The sequence below is a fragment of the Telmatherina bonti genome (assembly GCF_933228915.1).
Source record: "Telmatherina bonti genome assembly, chromosome: 13".
Lineage (NCBI taxonomy): Eukaryota > Metazoa > Chordata > Actinopteri > Atheriniformes > Telmatherinidae > Telmatherina > Telmatherina bonti.
Genome location: NC_136611.1, coordinates 12,426,999 through 12,441,957, shown reverse-complemented (window position 1 = coordinate 12,441,957; position 14,959 = coordinate 12,426,999). Strand labels below are relative to the sequence as shown.

Here is a 14,959-nt window from a genome sequence, read left to right as displayed (position 1 = left end):
AATCTATGAGTAGTGCTCCCAAGAAATGTGCCAAAATCCAGTGGAATGTTCTCCTTCAGGTATTGACTCTTGAGTTACTTGAGATCCTTTTACGCTGTCAGGGATCTCAGGAGCCTGTGAAAGAGCCGTACACAGCCACAACAGCCTGGCACCTCCTCCTCATGCTGCTCGTGTACTGCTGTGAGATGGCATCTCATTCCAGCTCGGTTGTGTTGGTCACTAACACATACAGCATGCCCAAAACTGGTTCCACATGTGCTCAAGTGGGTTGGAGTCTGAATTCATGGCAGGCCATTCCTTCCTTTACACTCCCAAATTATGGAGGTAAGCTGTGATGATCCTGGCTCTGTGGAGGAGAGAAATGTCATCCTGGAGGATGGGGTTACAGCCCAGATTCTGCAGATATGGGACCACCGCTGACTCAAGAATCTCATTGCGATGTGTCTGTTTAGCAATTAGGTTGCAAACTGTGTGCCAGTTAAGTGCCACATAAGTGACTGGTGCACACCTGGCAGCACTTCAGTCTGAAAACAAGAGTGAACAGGAGGATACTGCAGGAGATTTTGGTGCATTTTCTGGAGCTGCAAGACACGTGTCCAACTGTGTTGTTCTTTCTGCTGAAGCACATTCCATAAAAGTTATACCTCATAATAAAAGTGACTAATCAGCATTTCTTACGAAGTAAAACACCAGTTGGTTTTAAGAAAAGGAAGAAATAGTCAACCAACAAGATTTTCTTTCTTTTTTATTTATCAAAGTAAGGAAGACATTAACTTTGCCTAATTTTTCATCCAAAGAGGACAAAGTTTTACATTTCTATCGCTAAAAAGACAAAACATCATTGATTTTTTATAGTTTCTCTGGTAGAAACACACAGTAAGAGCTTAACTTCCTCACATTTCTGTACCGGCACTTCCTTCCTCGCCTTAGTCAAGGCTGAGTGAAGAGAACAAGCCACAGAGGTATTGTGTAAACCAAAAGTTTCCGGGGTCAGGAATACCGATGTCTTGTATCATTTTTCTGCATCATTGATGCAGCGCAAACTAACATGAAACTAAACCAGCCATGTTTGCATGTTCTAAAGCCACTGGGACAGGGGCAGGAAAACTGAATACTGACAGAAATAGGAAATGTTGAGAAAGACTTTGTGGAAATTGGGCCGCTTTAATCAGAAAATTATCTGAGGGGCTCCTGTGAAAACTGACCGATGGAACATTACTCATGCCTCTCGACTCCATATTTAAGTCATTTACAGTTGAAATAAGAGAACGCCTTGACAGAGCAAAAGATGTCAATGTCAAGCATCAGACAGAAGCCTGAATTTGGTACTCCAAAAAGGTCAGTAAAGGCATCAACATGTGCATCATATTTTAGTTTCTACTCTCCAATTCATGGACGGCACCATAAATCCCTCAAATTCATGTGTTCTGTGTATATACAAGAAAAGAAGCAGGGGTGTAAGGGTCCAGGCAGGAGGGCTAAGAGGAAAGGAGAACAGATTTCATCTTCCTTTGCTGTGGTGACAGCCTACACCAGCATCTCTAAATCAAACGTGTCATCCATGGGACGAGTGTTTTTCCAACCACAATAATGTTACCACCACCAGACTGTGCCTGACCCAATCCAGTAAAACTTCTTTTGAAAAACCCCTAATGTGCTCTGTCCAAATTTGGTAGCTTCTTCGTTGGTGGTCCCCTAGAGTCTCTTTGTGTATGTGTGATGTTTGTGTGTGAGTTTCATCTTTTCACATGGGTAGGCTGAGTAAATCTTAGGAGGGAAAAAAAATTCAATGCACCTGTCGAGTTGCTACAGTTTTATACAAAACATAAATGATCTTAATTCTGAAAGAAAGAGAAAATAATCTTATTTTGCACCTTTTATTGCCTATTTAAAAACTACTATTGCATTTGTTCTTTTCATGTAGTTCAACCTCCCTCGTCTGGACTTAAACAGCTTCCCCGAGAGCCGGACATTTCCAAGAATAACAGAGTGCAGATTGTACAGCCACTTCAAAACACACTAACAGGGTCTGACGTATGTACACATGTCTGTGCCTGATACAAAGGTGTGTTGCTACTGGAGGTAAAAACAAACATACTTTTGCATCCTTGACGCACATGGCACAATTTCTTATGGAAAAAGAAAAATATTAAAATGTTTCCAGCAGAGATTATCAGCACATGTTTCTTAATAGGCGTAGAACACTCCCACAACATCCTTCAAAAAAGAAAACAGTAGGAGATTTGTGGTAAACTACGAAAGTAAGTCATACCACCACTACGCAGGAATGAATTCACATCGTGTTAGTACTTTTACTGAAAAAAGAAAAAAAAAACCTGAATGCTACAAGGGAAAAAAACTTCAATTACATGTATTCTTATTAGTTTTTTTCTTATTCTTAACTCATTACTTATTTTTCCAGCTGCTCTGAAACATATACTCCATTGCAAATTTAATGAGAGTGTTTGTATTGTTGCACAGCAGTCTTCATGATGTAGTTGTTAGATCCAAGAATGCATACAAATATCAGTCACATATACATGTTCCTGACCAACTCAAATTCATTTTTACAGCTTTATTCGATTTCCCCAATTCAAGTCGCAGAAAGAAAGAAAATTCTCGTTATATTCAGAAGGCTTTAAAGACTGGCCATGTGTTTCTTACCTCCCAGTTCTTTTACATTCAAGATGGCATTTGGAAATGGCACCGCTTTGATGCTGAAACCTGAGAGAAGAAAAATGAAAATCCATCATTACAATGATGAAAAGTGAGTTTCAAGCCTATTTCCAGAGTCATTCGTATCATAAGAATTCTGGCTGAATTAACATTAAACTGACAAAGATTAAGAAAAATCCACTTCATCATTAGTTTTGGTTTACCTTTTCTAAACCACCATAATGAACACAGAGAGTACACATATTTGTGTAAAAGAAACACTGTATTGCCTGGGTTAGCAAAACAGAAATACAAGAAAACCTCAAAAGTCTTTTCTTCTTTCACAGTTAATGGAGGACAAAGTTAATATCTATAGTTCTGGCCTGTATTCGGTGGTTTCTGTGGCTTCATAAGGGAAGTAGTGGGAAATGGCAAAGAAACCAACTGAGAAAAGAGATTTATTTTGGCTCAAATTATACCTCATTGTTTTAGTGGACAGTTTCTCCCTAATAGTGCTCACAGATGGAATGGGAGATGTGACAAGCCACAGATTCATTTAGAGGTTTAAAAACTTGAATCACCAAGTGTGGTTTTTAAGCATATTACAACAGAGAAAAATCATTAAGTGAGAGTGATGGAAGCCACAAGAGAGTTTCCCCTGGTTGGCCTTCATGATCCTCCTTTTGTAGATGTTGGCAGACACAGCCGGCGCTGACAGCTAACACTTTTTCCTAAGAACTTCACTAAAATAACTCTAAACTAAGGAAAGTGATTGACATATCTTATCCATTATGGACTACTCAGCAGGCGCAGACAAGTGTTTAATCTGCAGAGAAATACACACTTATGGTTGTAAGCTGCACATTTGGGAGTTACTTTATATTTAGCCTATACTGGACAAAGCCTAAATCTTAAATGGAGCTTCTGCAACAGCTCAACTTTGTTGCTGTCAAAGCTTGGGGAGGAGGGAGGAATGTCAGTGTTCTTCAGAGACTGAACTGCATATATGGAAAGCAGTGATGACTAACAGGAAAATGATGTACTAACAGAGGCCTCCTGCTCTTCTGGAGACACTTAACAACAGCCTCCGACATGATAGGAGCAAAGAAACTTAAGCTTTGTCTGGTGACATCCTGGCATCCAATATAGTATGAACACTGGGACTGAGTACACGGTGAGGACGTTTTTTTTTTTGTTTTTTTTTTCCTTTTTGAAATTTGGGATCCTAATCTGGAGGATGCTATGAAGACATTAGGAACATACCTGTTGTAGGTACGATGCCGTCGCTGCCCTCACTACAAAGGCGTGAGAGCAAGCTGGTCTTCCCAGCACCTGTCAGTCCAATACACACCAAGTCATACTCTGGTCTTGGTGGTGGGGGTCCTTTACAGCACAGCACCCGGAAACACTGTAACAAAACATATGAAGCGATGAATATAACTGGTCGGTATGAATAAATGAATGTGAATGTGTTGGACAGAGTCATTGGTGGTGATATGGGGGATGCACACTGTAGGAGATGGGTGGTGTTTTAAGCTTTTTTTACATTAAACAAGTGAATATTCTTTTTCTTTATTAAGTCTTTTTAAGTCTTTACTGTTTTATTATCTTTATATACTTTATCATTTTAACATATTTTCTGGTGTTTCCTCAGAAGAAGCCCTGTGTGCCGGGTGTCACGTTGGCCAAGTAACCTTTCACGCCATTGGTCTTTGACAAGTCTGGTGAACTCCTGGTCCAGACGGCTCCTGTGTTTCCTTAGCGAGCTCCTCTGTGCTCTGCAACATATAACTAGGTGTATGCATGATGATAACAACAAGTGTCAGAAATGGTTGTTTGTGTGTGAGTGTGTGTTTACGTCTTAGTGTGTGGATAGGGTGGGGCTGATGGATTATTCTTTGTAGTGTTTTAATAATGTGTAAAGTACTATGTGTTACATTTTATTGTAGGAAATGTGCTTTATAAATAAAGTTTGATTTGATTTGATGAAGCAACCAAGTCAAATTATAGCTTTTAACAGTAAGGAGTATAAAAAAAATGAACAACAACTAAAACAATAAATAGTTTATAGCATGAACTATTGGAATTGTGTCATACGGGACAAAAGTCAACACACTAAATAAAAAAAAGGACAAAAGTCAAAAAGATGTTCAGATGCATACATCTAAGTGCTTTTGCAACATGTTTTTGTCTGCATGTGGACCCTGTCTGATTGGGCCCTTATGGTGGCCAAAGGCAGACCTGTCACTCCATAATTCACAGCCTGGGACCGAAAGCCTGCTGTGAGACATTAAGAAGCAAATGCGGTGTGAACCGTGAATGAGATCCTTAAACTTGTGTGGGGACATCAGTATCCAAAACTAAAGAGAGATCTCTCTTTTATTAGCAAGACAGGAACCAGTCTGGACAAGGCAGGACAGAAACACACACACAGTCTTCCAACTCATCTTGTATATCACATTTCAGGTGGGGGAACATCATCATAAGATTTTGTACTCCTAGTGTCAGTGGATGACCCTGTTCAACCCACCATTTACTATGTTAAGTGAACCTGTATGACTCTGGACATGAGGACAGTTTACTGGTTCATTTTTTATATTTGCCTATGAGCGTTTCTCAACTAAGGCAAAAAAGAAAAGAGAAAACTGATTCCTTAAAAGGTTATATAACTGAAAACAGTAAAACTGATTGGGAAAGGATGATGTTTATCTTACTGTACTAATCATGAAAATGCTGCAAGCCTGATGTGTAGTGTGTGCTTAGACACGCCACCAAAAAAAAAATCTTTGTGGGTAGAAGGAAAAATAAACTAATAAAAACATGAAATGTTCAGAATTTGATCATATTAGCAGCAGCGCCTACAAGATTTAACCAGAGCCTTATTGAACCAGATGGAAACGGCGGATCAGAAAAGGTTTCTGCTCAGTTCTTCCCCATAATATCAGCGAACCATCAGGGTCATTTTTCAGAGCCGTGCCAAAACAGAGCTGCTGTTTGATGGAGATGTGGGGAATCTGCTTCAGCAGAACCAGACGTCGGCTAAGCAACCCGACCCCCCCGACTCCTTGGTGAACCCACCAGTCTGCTCAAACAGGAAACATTTACCTCTTACAGAAGAATGGCAAGATCAGAAACACACGTGTAGAAACTTGTTTTGATTAGGTCATTATTCTCTCTCTTGCTTACTTCTCACCTTGCCATCTCAAACTGCCACCAACTTGCCCTGAAACTACATGTAAAGCTAAATTAAAATCCACCTTTCAGCTGTCATTTCCCTGAGCTGATGGCTGATCTTTCAGAAGAAAAACAAAAGAAAAAGGGTCATAATGAGTAGAGATAAAAGAACTAATGGGGCAATAAAGCTGCAGCAAGTTGGATTGACATTTATTCACCCCTTAAATGTACATGACAACAAAGCAGATCACTGGCTGACTGGTTATGTGGGAGCAAACAAAGTATTTCGCAACAGTTACCAAAGGAGCTTCCAGGGCCTGACCCTGGGGTCCCCCATGTACACAGTGGCCCCTGTGAGGGAAAGAGATGGCAGCTCCCACCTCTGCCCCTCTTTGACAGCACAAGATTGACGAGGGGAGCTGGTCAAAAGGCTCAGAGGAGAAAAATAAATATGTCGAAAGGCCTTTGCTTAGCTCAAGACATGCCCCTCCCCTGTATGCACCGCACTCAATGACTTGAGAGGCAGTTTGCTGTGTCACTGAGAACAAGAGCTCAAATCTGTCTCCTCAATGATGACTTCCGACAAAAATCTTCATTCATTCAGACAAACAGCTGCGATAAGAGTCAGTAGCAGGGAAGTGATACTCCCACATGTACAATCGCACAGAGTCAAGCGCCTGTGTACGCTTTTTAACTGCAAAAAAAGAAAAAAGACAAAAAATCGACATAAAATGTCTGCCATTCCTAGACACTATTGATTATATGTTTTAACTATGCGTACCCGAAAGACCTGCCGAGACATTACCTCACCATCGTGAAAGCAGATTGGTAAAGCTTTATGCAAATGAGAATAATATAATTTAGGCCATAACTGTGCTGCCTTTTTTTGTTTGTTTGTTTTAGATGGAAAAGATGCACAACAAAGCTGGCTACCAGCTCCAGTTTGAAACAGATTTCAAAACTTTAAATGAATAACTTTGAACTTCTTAAAATTTAGCCTCACAAAGATTAAACAAAAGCGGATTATGAAGAATGAAAGACGGCATTTGCGGCCACGGTTTTCATTAAAGCAATGGTGACCTGCTCATGTCTCCTATTCACAGATATTAGGACTGTAAACGGAAAAAGGTCAAGAAACCTGACTCAGCTCAAACAGTGTGGAAATGGAGCCGTCAGTTCCATCATGATGCAATTTCACCTGATGTATTTGGATGCAATAAGACTGAAGCTCTTTTAGAGAAACACTCAGTATATTTAGAGGTAATAAATTTGGGTTAGAGGGAAGCCGCAAACACCACAGCAGCAGACCAGGTTCAGGTTTCCCTCTCATACTCTCTGGCTACTGTTGAGACATCACAGGACAGGAAAATAGACAGTTGGCATGACAGCATGATCCAAACTGAGACACCACAGCAAGTTTCCAGTTTGCAAATGAATGTACAGAAATGGTAACAACAGCAAAGCAGCCATTGTTTCACAGCCGTTTCTTCTTCAAAACAGGTGAACAGCATCTACTAATACTACCGCTGGAGTACTCAGGACACCCAGAAAAAAATACCTTAGCAGTCTTTCTAGATCATCGTTAAATCACATTGTGTTTATTCAGATATTTGGCCATCATTACCCAGGCTTGATGAAATTTTCACACTGCTACAGTGAATGATTTGGATATGACATCATTTTGCAGAGGGTGCCAACATCAAACTCTATGAACCTTTTACCAGATGAGGGATTACAAATTAAAATTTATTGCCAAAAAAGTCAACTCCAAAAACATGGCAGACCCATAAAACACACACATAAATTGGAAGCCTTTACGTGGGTTGAATTTATGCATTATTTTATCTTTTTTTTTTGTTTTAAATTCTGCAGCTGGAAACAAAAGAAATTCTGGCAAGATTTTGGAAAATTAAGTGTATCTCAGCTACATTCTGCACATTTTGCAAGATTTGTTCATACAATTACTATGGATCAAATAAAATCTGCACCTAATATATTCAGATTGATGCTCTGGTTATCCACAACAACTCAAAGCTAATTATCCAAAAACTATAAAAACAAATATCCTTGTGATATGAATCCAACACATCCCCATGAGAAGAAGATTATACATCATCAGAAACGGTTTGCAATTTGCACCAATTGCAGCCATGGTGCTAATGAGTGAAATGCTGCTTGTTGAAAACGTCCGGATCGCATTCAGATGAAAGCATTTCCAAAATCTAGACACACCATAAAGCAGACAACCCTTTCTTCCTCGGGTGCCAGTTTACATAAGCTGGGTATTGCAACTTCCTGACAACAGCAGATCTACCAAATGAAAGAAGAGAGGAGGACATGAAAATAGGGAGGACATCCAAGACACTGTCCCCTGGTAGTCATAGCCACTGTAGACAGACAGACACAGGACACGGACAGGCAAGAGGGCCGTTTTTATTTTTCCAGACCAAGTGTCGGGACAACACTTGCGTGCAGGGCTCACTCTTGACCTTTGGAAATGACAGTCCTTTATATGGGCGTCCCAGCGGAGGAGCAGTGGTAACAGCTATGTGTGTAATACACACCATCCACAGTCATAACACAAGCCCAGAGCGAAGAAGGACATACAGGAAAGCAGCCTGTCAGGGATGAAGGAAGCGTAGAGGAGAGCAGGGGAGGTGGGGGGGACTGTGTGGGTTAAAAGGGGGAGGCGGCCACATTCATTCATCCTCATTCATCTTCTCCCCCCATCGGTTGGGTGTTGTTATTTGCCGCTTTGAAGCCGGGTTGGGGGTGAATGGTGGGGCACAGTGTGGTTCAGTACAGTCAGGGAAGGGGGTGTATGGGGCGCACTGCATGCCATTCTCGTTAAGGGGTGAGAGAGACATGCTAGACACACAAAGCTGCTTGCTGGACTCTTCCTATGGTTAGTTGTTACCATGCCAACCACAACCTCCTTAAGGCCAAAACCCCTGTCTTTTTTTCTTTTTTTTTCGTATTGAAACACAACATTAAGTTCCATTAAGACCATTAAGTTTGCTTTTCTTGGGCTGTTTTTAGCCCCCATCATGATAACCAGACGCCTGACGGGAGATTTTCCCAGAGGGTGCAGGAGAGACGTCATCATGCTTGCACCTACAGGTATGATGGATTGTTTTCTTAAAGCCTTTTTAAAGCGAAATAAAAGAAAACATGGCGAGACTCTGAGATATGCTTTCTGTAGCTGCCGGTGATGAAATACAAGATTTACTGCACTTCAAAAAATGATGGCCAGTTAAGGACACTAAACAGGTGCCATTCATTACCCCGCATCAGAAATAGATCACCTACACACACACACACACACACACACACACACACACACACACACACACACACACACACACACACGTGCATACATGCCCACACAGACATGCATACACTGAAAGAACACACTGGAACATTTGGGGGACACGCATCACTCCCATTCCACGCCTCAACAATGTCCATCCAGTTGTGTGGAATGTTTTTGATGCAGTGAATGCTGAATATGGCTCCTGTTGATTTCAACAGCTTCGAACATGATATTGCAAAGACCTACTGGACTGAAATAACAGACATTAAGCAATAATAATATGACCCTGTCTGCAACAGCTCAACATCCCGTCTGGTGAAACAGACCGTGTCTTACTTGAGTCGACAAAACAACCCACAAGCCATTATGCCTGACTGTCTGTGTGTGTACAGGAAGGCCATGTTTTAAAAATGATTTGCTTGTCATAGTTTTGGAGGCACATCATCCCTTCATTCTAATGCTGCATTCACTTTTTCCCTCCCCTCTGTCCCCTATCTCCCCCACTAACCAATTCATTCATCCCACTTCTGTCTGTCTGGACCTCGTTTCAGACCTACACTACTACTGCCCTGACGCTAAGGTGTCTGGACAAGGAGACAAGCTGGAGCACACACACACAAGGAAAGTCTAGAGTGAAGTTAGAGCGCCCCCCAGCTTTTTGTTCAAACATATAACATTTATTGCACTGCAGAAAGAGAAGCATTGATAATACTGTCATTTAGTTACGGTAATTGGCTGTACACAATGAAACATTAGCATATTGCATTTTCATTATTCCAGTTTGCTTTTTCTATCTCTTTTTCTTTCCTGACTGAACATAAAGAGGAGTAACGATGGAGAACATATAGCTTTCCTAAAATGCGGACATTCCCTAAAGAATCAATTTCACCACAGCGAACAGTGTTCTAAAACAAAGAGGAACACTGATGAGTGCTGCCTGGTATTTACAAACAAAAGTGCCATCATCTCATTAATCTGTTTGAATCAGGTGATGTGGATGGTCATCTGAAACCTTAAATGCGTCTTTTTTTTTTTGGGGGGGGGGGGGGGGGGGGGGGGGGGGGGTTATTTTATCAATCAAGACAGGTTTAGGTTGTGCATTGTGATTTTGAACAGACTGGAGCAACTACCATGCGCCCCACAAACCTCTGGGTTTCTCCTTTTCAGTAAACAGCTCCAGGGTTAGTCCTCTCCTATCTGGGCTGACATGGTAGCTTGTGACCCTGTGTGGTTGAGAAGGAGACCAGATCAAAGGCAGAGGAGCAGCCTTGGAAAAACACTTGGGCTGAGAATGGACGGGATATCTGTCAGGAAGCCTTTCCCACTGGGCTCACTAGTGCTGGAGCCCAGAGATCAGGTTACCAACCAAAAACGCCAACATGAAAGAGGGGGCCACGCTTTAATCCGCATACATGGGGCTCTGTCTGTCCTCTACTTGCACTCCACCACCAATAATATCCCTTCTTCCCTTCTACTAAACTCTCCACCGTTCAGTATCTCAGAGTCACCCCCAAACCACAGCAACGAAACATGCCCACAAGCTTCTCTGCACCACCACCTCTCCCTGCTCGCAAACGCTCAAGCTTCATCACAGAGGATTAACAGGAAACCCTGACACAACCCATTGTTGAAGAGACAGAGGGGGCTTTGGTGGTTTTGCCACCCCAAGATGATCTTTTATTCCATTTCGGTTGTGATGCTTTTAAAAAAAAGGAGATTGCAAGACTTCATGCCCTCACCCCACTTACTAATCACGCTGGCATAAAGATGCAAGCACTTCCACAACTCTTAACTAGATAGAAAAGGCACAGTGGCTGGTAAGGGTTGTGCAGCAGCATGCAGGGTCTAAGAAAAGGATGCAAAGAGAAAGAAGTAGGGGCAGGGGAGGGCGCATGTGTTGGAGTGTATGGGATAAAGGGAGTCTTCGGGATGAGGATGGTACATATGTGTATGTGTGTGGCAGGGGGTGGGGGTGGGTGTCAGTGCTGTAAATCTTGATGTCACTGACAGGAAGACTGTTGCAGGACCATTACCATAAATCTGACAAACACTAAGTTGATGGGAGGCTGTATCTGTCTGGTCAGGGACCAGTCTAGACGGTCCTATTGAGAGGTCCTACAGCGTAGCGCTGTTTGTTTTCAGCACCATCTGGATGTGGCAGTAAGTGCCCGCTGCTATGGTTCACATACTCATACACAATCTGCATCATTTCCAAAGCAATTGCAAAAGCCCCTCATGTTTATATTAGTACCAAAGCAGGATTCATTTAAAAGGTATGTGCAAGTATCATCATCAGTACTAGGATACTAAAGATGAGTATGCATATAGTCAGAAAAAATGCAATAGATTTAAAATAATGATAATAAATACAGATAATACTACAGAGCCTAAAAGGCTTCTTACAGCATTTGTTGGCAAACTAGAACCAGAATCCAACTGTATCCATGAAGACAGTAACCGACTAGATTGATTACAGAGTAATGAAGCAACGTTAAATCTCTAAAAAAGAAAATAAATAAAAAGCATGGATGACTTTTTTAATGCTTTAAAGGATAACTCTCCATTTTAAGCTTTCAAAGCCTCAAAATTGCTGCCCTACAAATTCTTGTTTTGCTTTTTTTTTCTTGGCCAGTGTTTCACTACAACACATTATCTACATATAAAGTTTGGACAACGGATCCCTTAAATGGTCTTAGTTCAAGCTTTGGACTCAGTTACTCTTTTAAAATGTTTTTAAGTTGCATCCAGTTTTGTTTTGTTTTTGTTTTTTTTACTGCTATTGTACATGTCATTTTCAAGTGATCAAATACAGATTTTCAACTGAGTTACTGCCATTTGACTGGAAAGAATATGTTCCCTCTCACAACAAAGCTGACAAGAGTTCAGCTGAGGATAGTGTAAAACAAATCCAAGAGTTCAGCCAGTGCTGCACGGGCTCCACATTTGTCCCCTTCAGTGGGGCCAGAAGTGGGTTACAGTGCAGGCTGGGGTTAATGCTCTCTTGGTAAAGCTTATTGCTTACAGTTTTATTTCCTCTTCACAAATGCTCAACACAAATGCTTGAATGTGTGCTCAGCAGCAAAGTTCATAACCTTCTAACTGCTGCACTACAGAGACGGGGTAAATAACGGTGTGCTTTCAAAGTATAAAACCAGTCACAGCAAGGGAGTTCACCAATATAATAGGCTAGAGATGAAATGGGTTTGATGGGTTTGAGGGGTGAGGTACTGATAGCAATAACATAACAGAAGCAGCAAAGTCTGTGGCTGTACCCCAACCAACTCCACCCCCCAACTCCCCCACCGACACATTTATCTGTCTGGAGCCTACCTTGGAGCTACTGTGTTTTGCGACATCTACTGGAAAAGTACATTAGATGGAGAATGAGAGGGACAGTATTCAGAATCCCACCCACAGAGCTGCTTTCATGTTGCCTTCTATTTGTAAAAGAAAATAACAGACTGAGGTAATGGCAAGGCAGCCGTATTCACACGCTGAGGACACCTTAACTATTTGAGACTTCCAGAGGATAGATGAGGCCACAGAACTGAGAGGTTGAGTGGGTACCATCAGAGGTCACAGGGTTTATAAATCTTCAAACTAGACAGGATGATTAGCTTGGCTGGATTAGCATATGGCTACAGCACAAAATTCTGGTTTCATGGGCACAGTGTAGGGCAAAAAGATGTTTTTCTGCACTCATATAGAGGATCAAAGCTTGAGGGGCCCCCTTTTGAAGGTCCTGAAACTAGTGTGCAAGAACCAAAAGGGGAGCGGGGGCGCCCCATCTCATAGACATAAAAAGGATGGGTGGATGGGGAGGGTACTTGTCTCACTTACATCAGTTGTAGCTCATTTTCATACAGCATCTCTATTGACAGCCAACTCAATTTTCCCTACAAACAAATGGCGAGGTCCACCTTCTGAGAGTGTGGGAAAGTCTCAAGCTTGAATATTATCATTAAATGTGACATCTCCCCATCCAAAGCTTTTAGGCCCCTCTGCAACCAAAGGGGAAAAAGAAAAACAAACCTTATTGGCAAACAGTGAATTTCTATATCATGCTGAAACGCAGAACTGGGTTAATGAATAGAGGAGGTAATTATCATTCATAACAGCCCAATGACCTTGTTAAACAAATGTTATTAGGAAGGAGAAGCGAAGAGTCTTTTTCATGTGTCAGCTGGGCATTACAGATAAAAAAAAAGAAAAGTGTTTTTGTGTAGGTCTGGCTGAAGTTGTGTTTGAATTAAATGAACAAAAGCAAGAAAAGATTAAAAAAAAAAAAAAAAAAAAGATGTTCTTGTTAACCTGCTGCTGCTCCTTAGATCCTGCATCATTTTCTACGTTTACATGGGAGTTTTAATTCCTGTTTAATTCCGAATAAAAGTTAATTCCGCTTTAAACTGATGAAAAATGACAGTGAAAACACTATATTCCTAATGCTGATTTCTATTCGGAATTAAACTTAATTCCGATGTAAGTGGCTGGTTTATTCGCATTTTAATTCCGATCTATTTAATTCCTCTGTCATGTAAACCTTTATTCCGCTCTAAATTAATCCGGTTGTTCTGCACACGCTTGTTTCCTTATCCTGTCCCGATGACGCGCGTTGTTTTGCTGCCCGTGTTCGGTGGTCTGTCTTTCTTCTCCTTCTCATTTGCTGCAAAAAGTGTCGTAGTTTGCTTGTGTTGAACTGGTACTTCACAATTATAATAAAAATAGTGGTGAAACTGGTGCTTATTACGCAGTTTTTACAAGTTACGACTGAAAAGACGAGAAGCAGGGAGCCAACTTTGTTTATTTCCCGTATCATTGGGTACAGTTACATTATGTTTTTTTAATTCAGAATTAATAATTCGGAATTAAACAATTCCAAATTACCGTATTCTCCTATGAGTTTACATAAAAACAATAATTCCGAATGAAGGTTTTCTTGAAGCACGTCCTCACTTAATTCCTCTTTAGAGCGGAAGGTTGGGAAGGGTTCTGATTGGACAAAGCATGCACATGACATATGACGTGTACCAGAAATAAAAGTGACGGCTTCACTGTTGGTTTGATTGGTGTCTTCAGTGTTGGCAGGTTCAGTGTGTGTGGGTCCATTTCACCTTTTTTGGCAGTTTAACACACAACACAATGCACAAAAAAAGTACATCAGTCCAGGCTTAAAAGCTGTTTTTTTGTTTGTTTTTATGTTTTTTTTTTTTCATATTAAGATTTGCACTGATTATTAGATTTGTCCTCTAGTGGCAACTGTATCAGTACACCTGCTTTTAAATCCTCGTAGAAACTAAATAAAACAGAATCTTACCTACATATTTTGCTTTTGTTCTGTGAGATTAATGTGGTCTGTTTTACACATCCTTTAACAGACAATGCCTCTGACAACGGCCTTAATTGAGAGACAGCCTGGCCCTGCTGAAGAAATGTGGATATCGTTAGTTTAAAAAAATGATGCATGCAGCCTTATGCAGCTTAACACGTTTTCCAGACAGTTTTGGGCAAACCTTTTAGTCAACACAAATGTTCCTATAGGCAAACCTGCCTTTTTGGATGGATGAGAATCTAAATGTTCCTAATTCTTTTTTTCACAGATGTCCTGAGACCAGTTCATTGTAAGTGTGGAGCAGTTGTATCATGTCTTGTAGGATTTCAGTGGCTTTATTATCCTCTTGGAATGGTGGCAAGAGGACATGGTGTCCAATCACTGGATCCTGCTCCAGAAGCTATGCTGTTGCAAGGTTAGAGGGAAGTTCTGGCTCCTGTTCCAAAATATATTTCACACCTGCGCTCACTGATGTGGTGAAGACGTCC

General features: G+C 41.2%; 1 protein-coding gene across 1 annotated transcript in view; it reads right to left on the bottom strand.

The window, feature by feature from the left end:
* Nucleotides 1-14,959, bottom strand: part of LOC306764365 (ADP-ribosylation factor-like protein 15) — a 103,294-nt gene that overhangs the window by 55,886 nt on the left and 32,449 nt on the right. Inside the window, exons 2-3 of the mRNA XM_079251511.1 lie at nt 3,919-4,063; nt 2,665-2,724 (exon numbers count right to left, since the gene is read on the bottom strand). Of these exons, the coding sequence (XP_079107637.1) occupies nt 2,665-2,724; nt 3,919-4,063 (205 nt within the window). The remainder of the gene's footprint in view (nt 1-2,664; nt 2,725-3,918; nt 4,064-14,959) is intronic.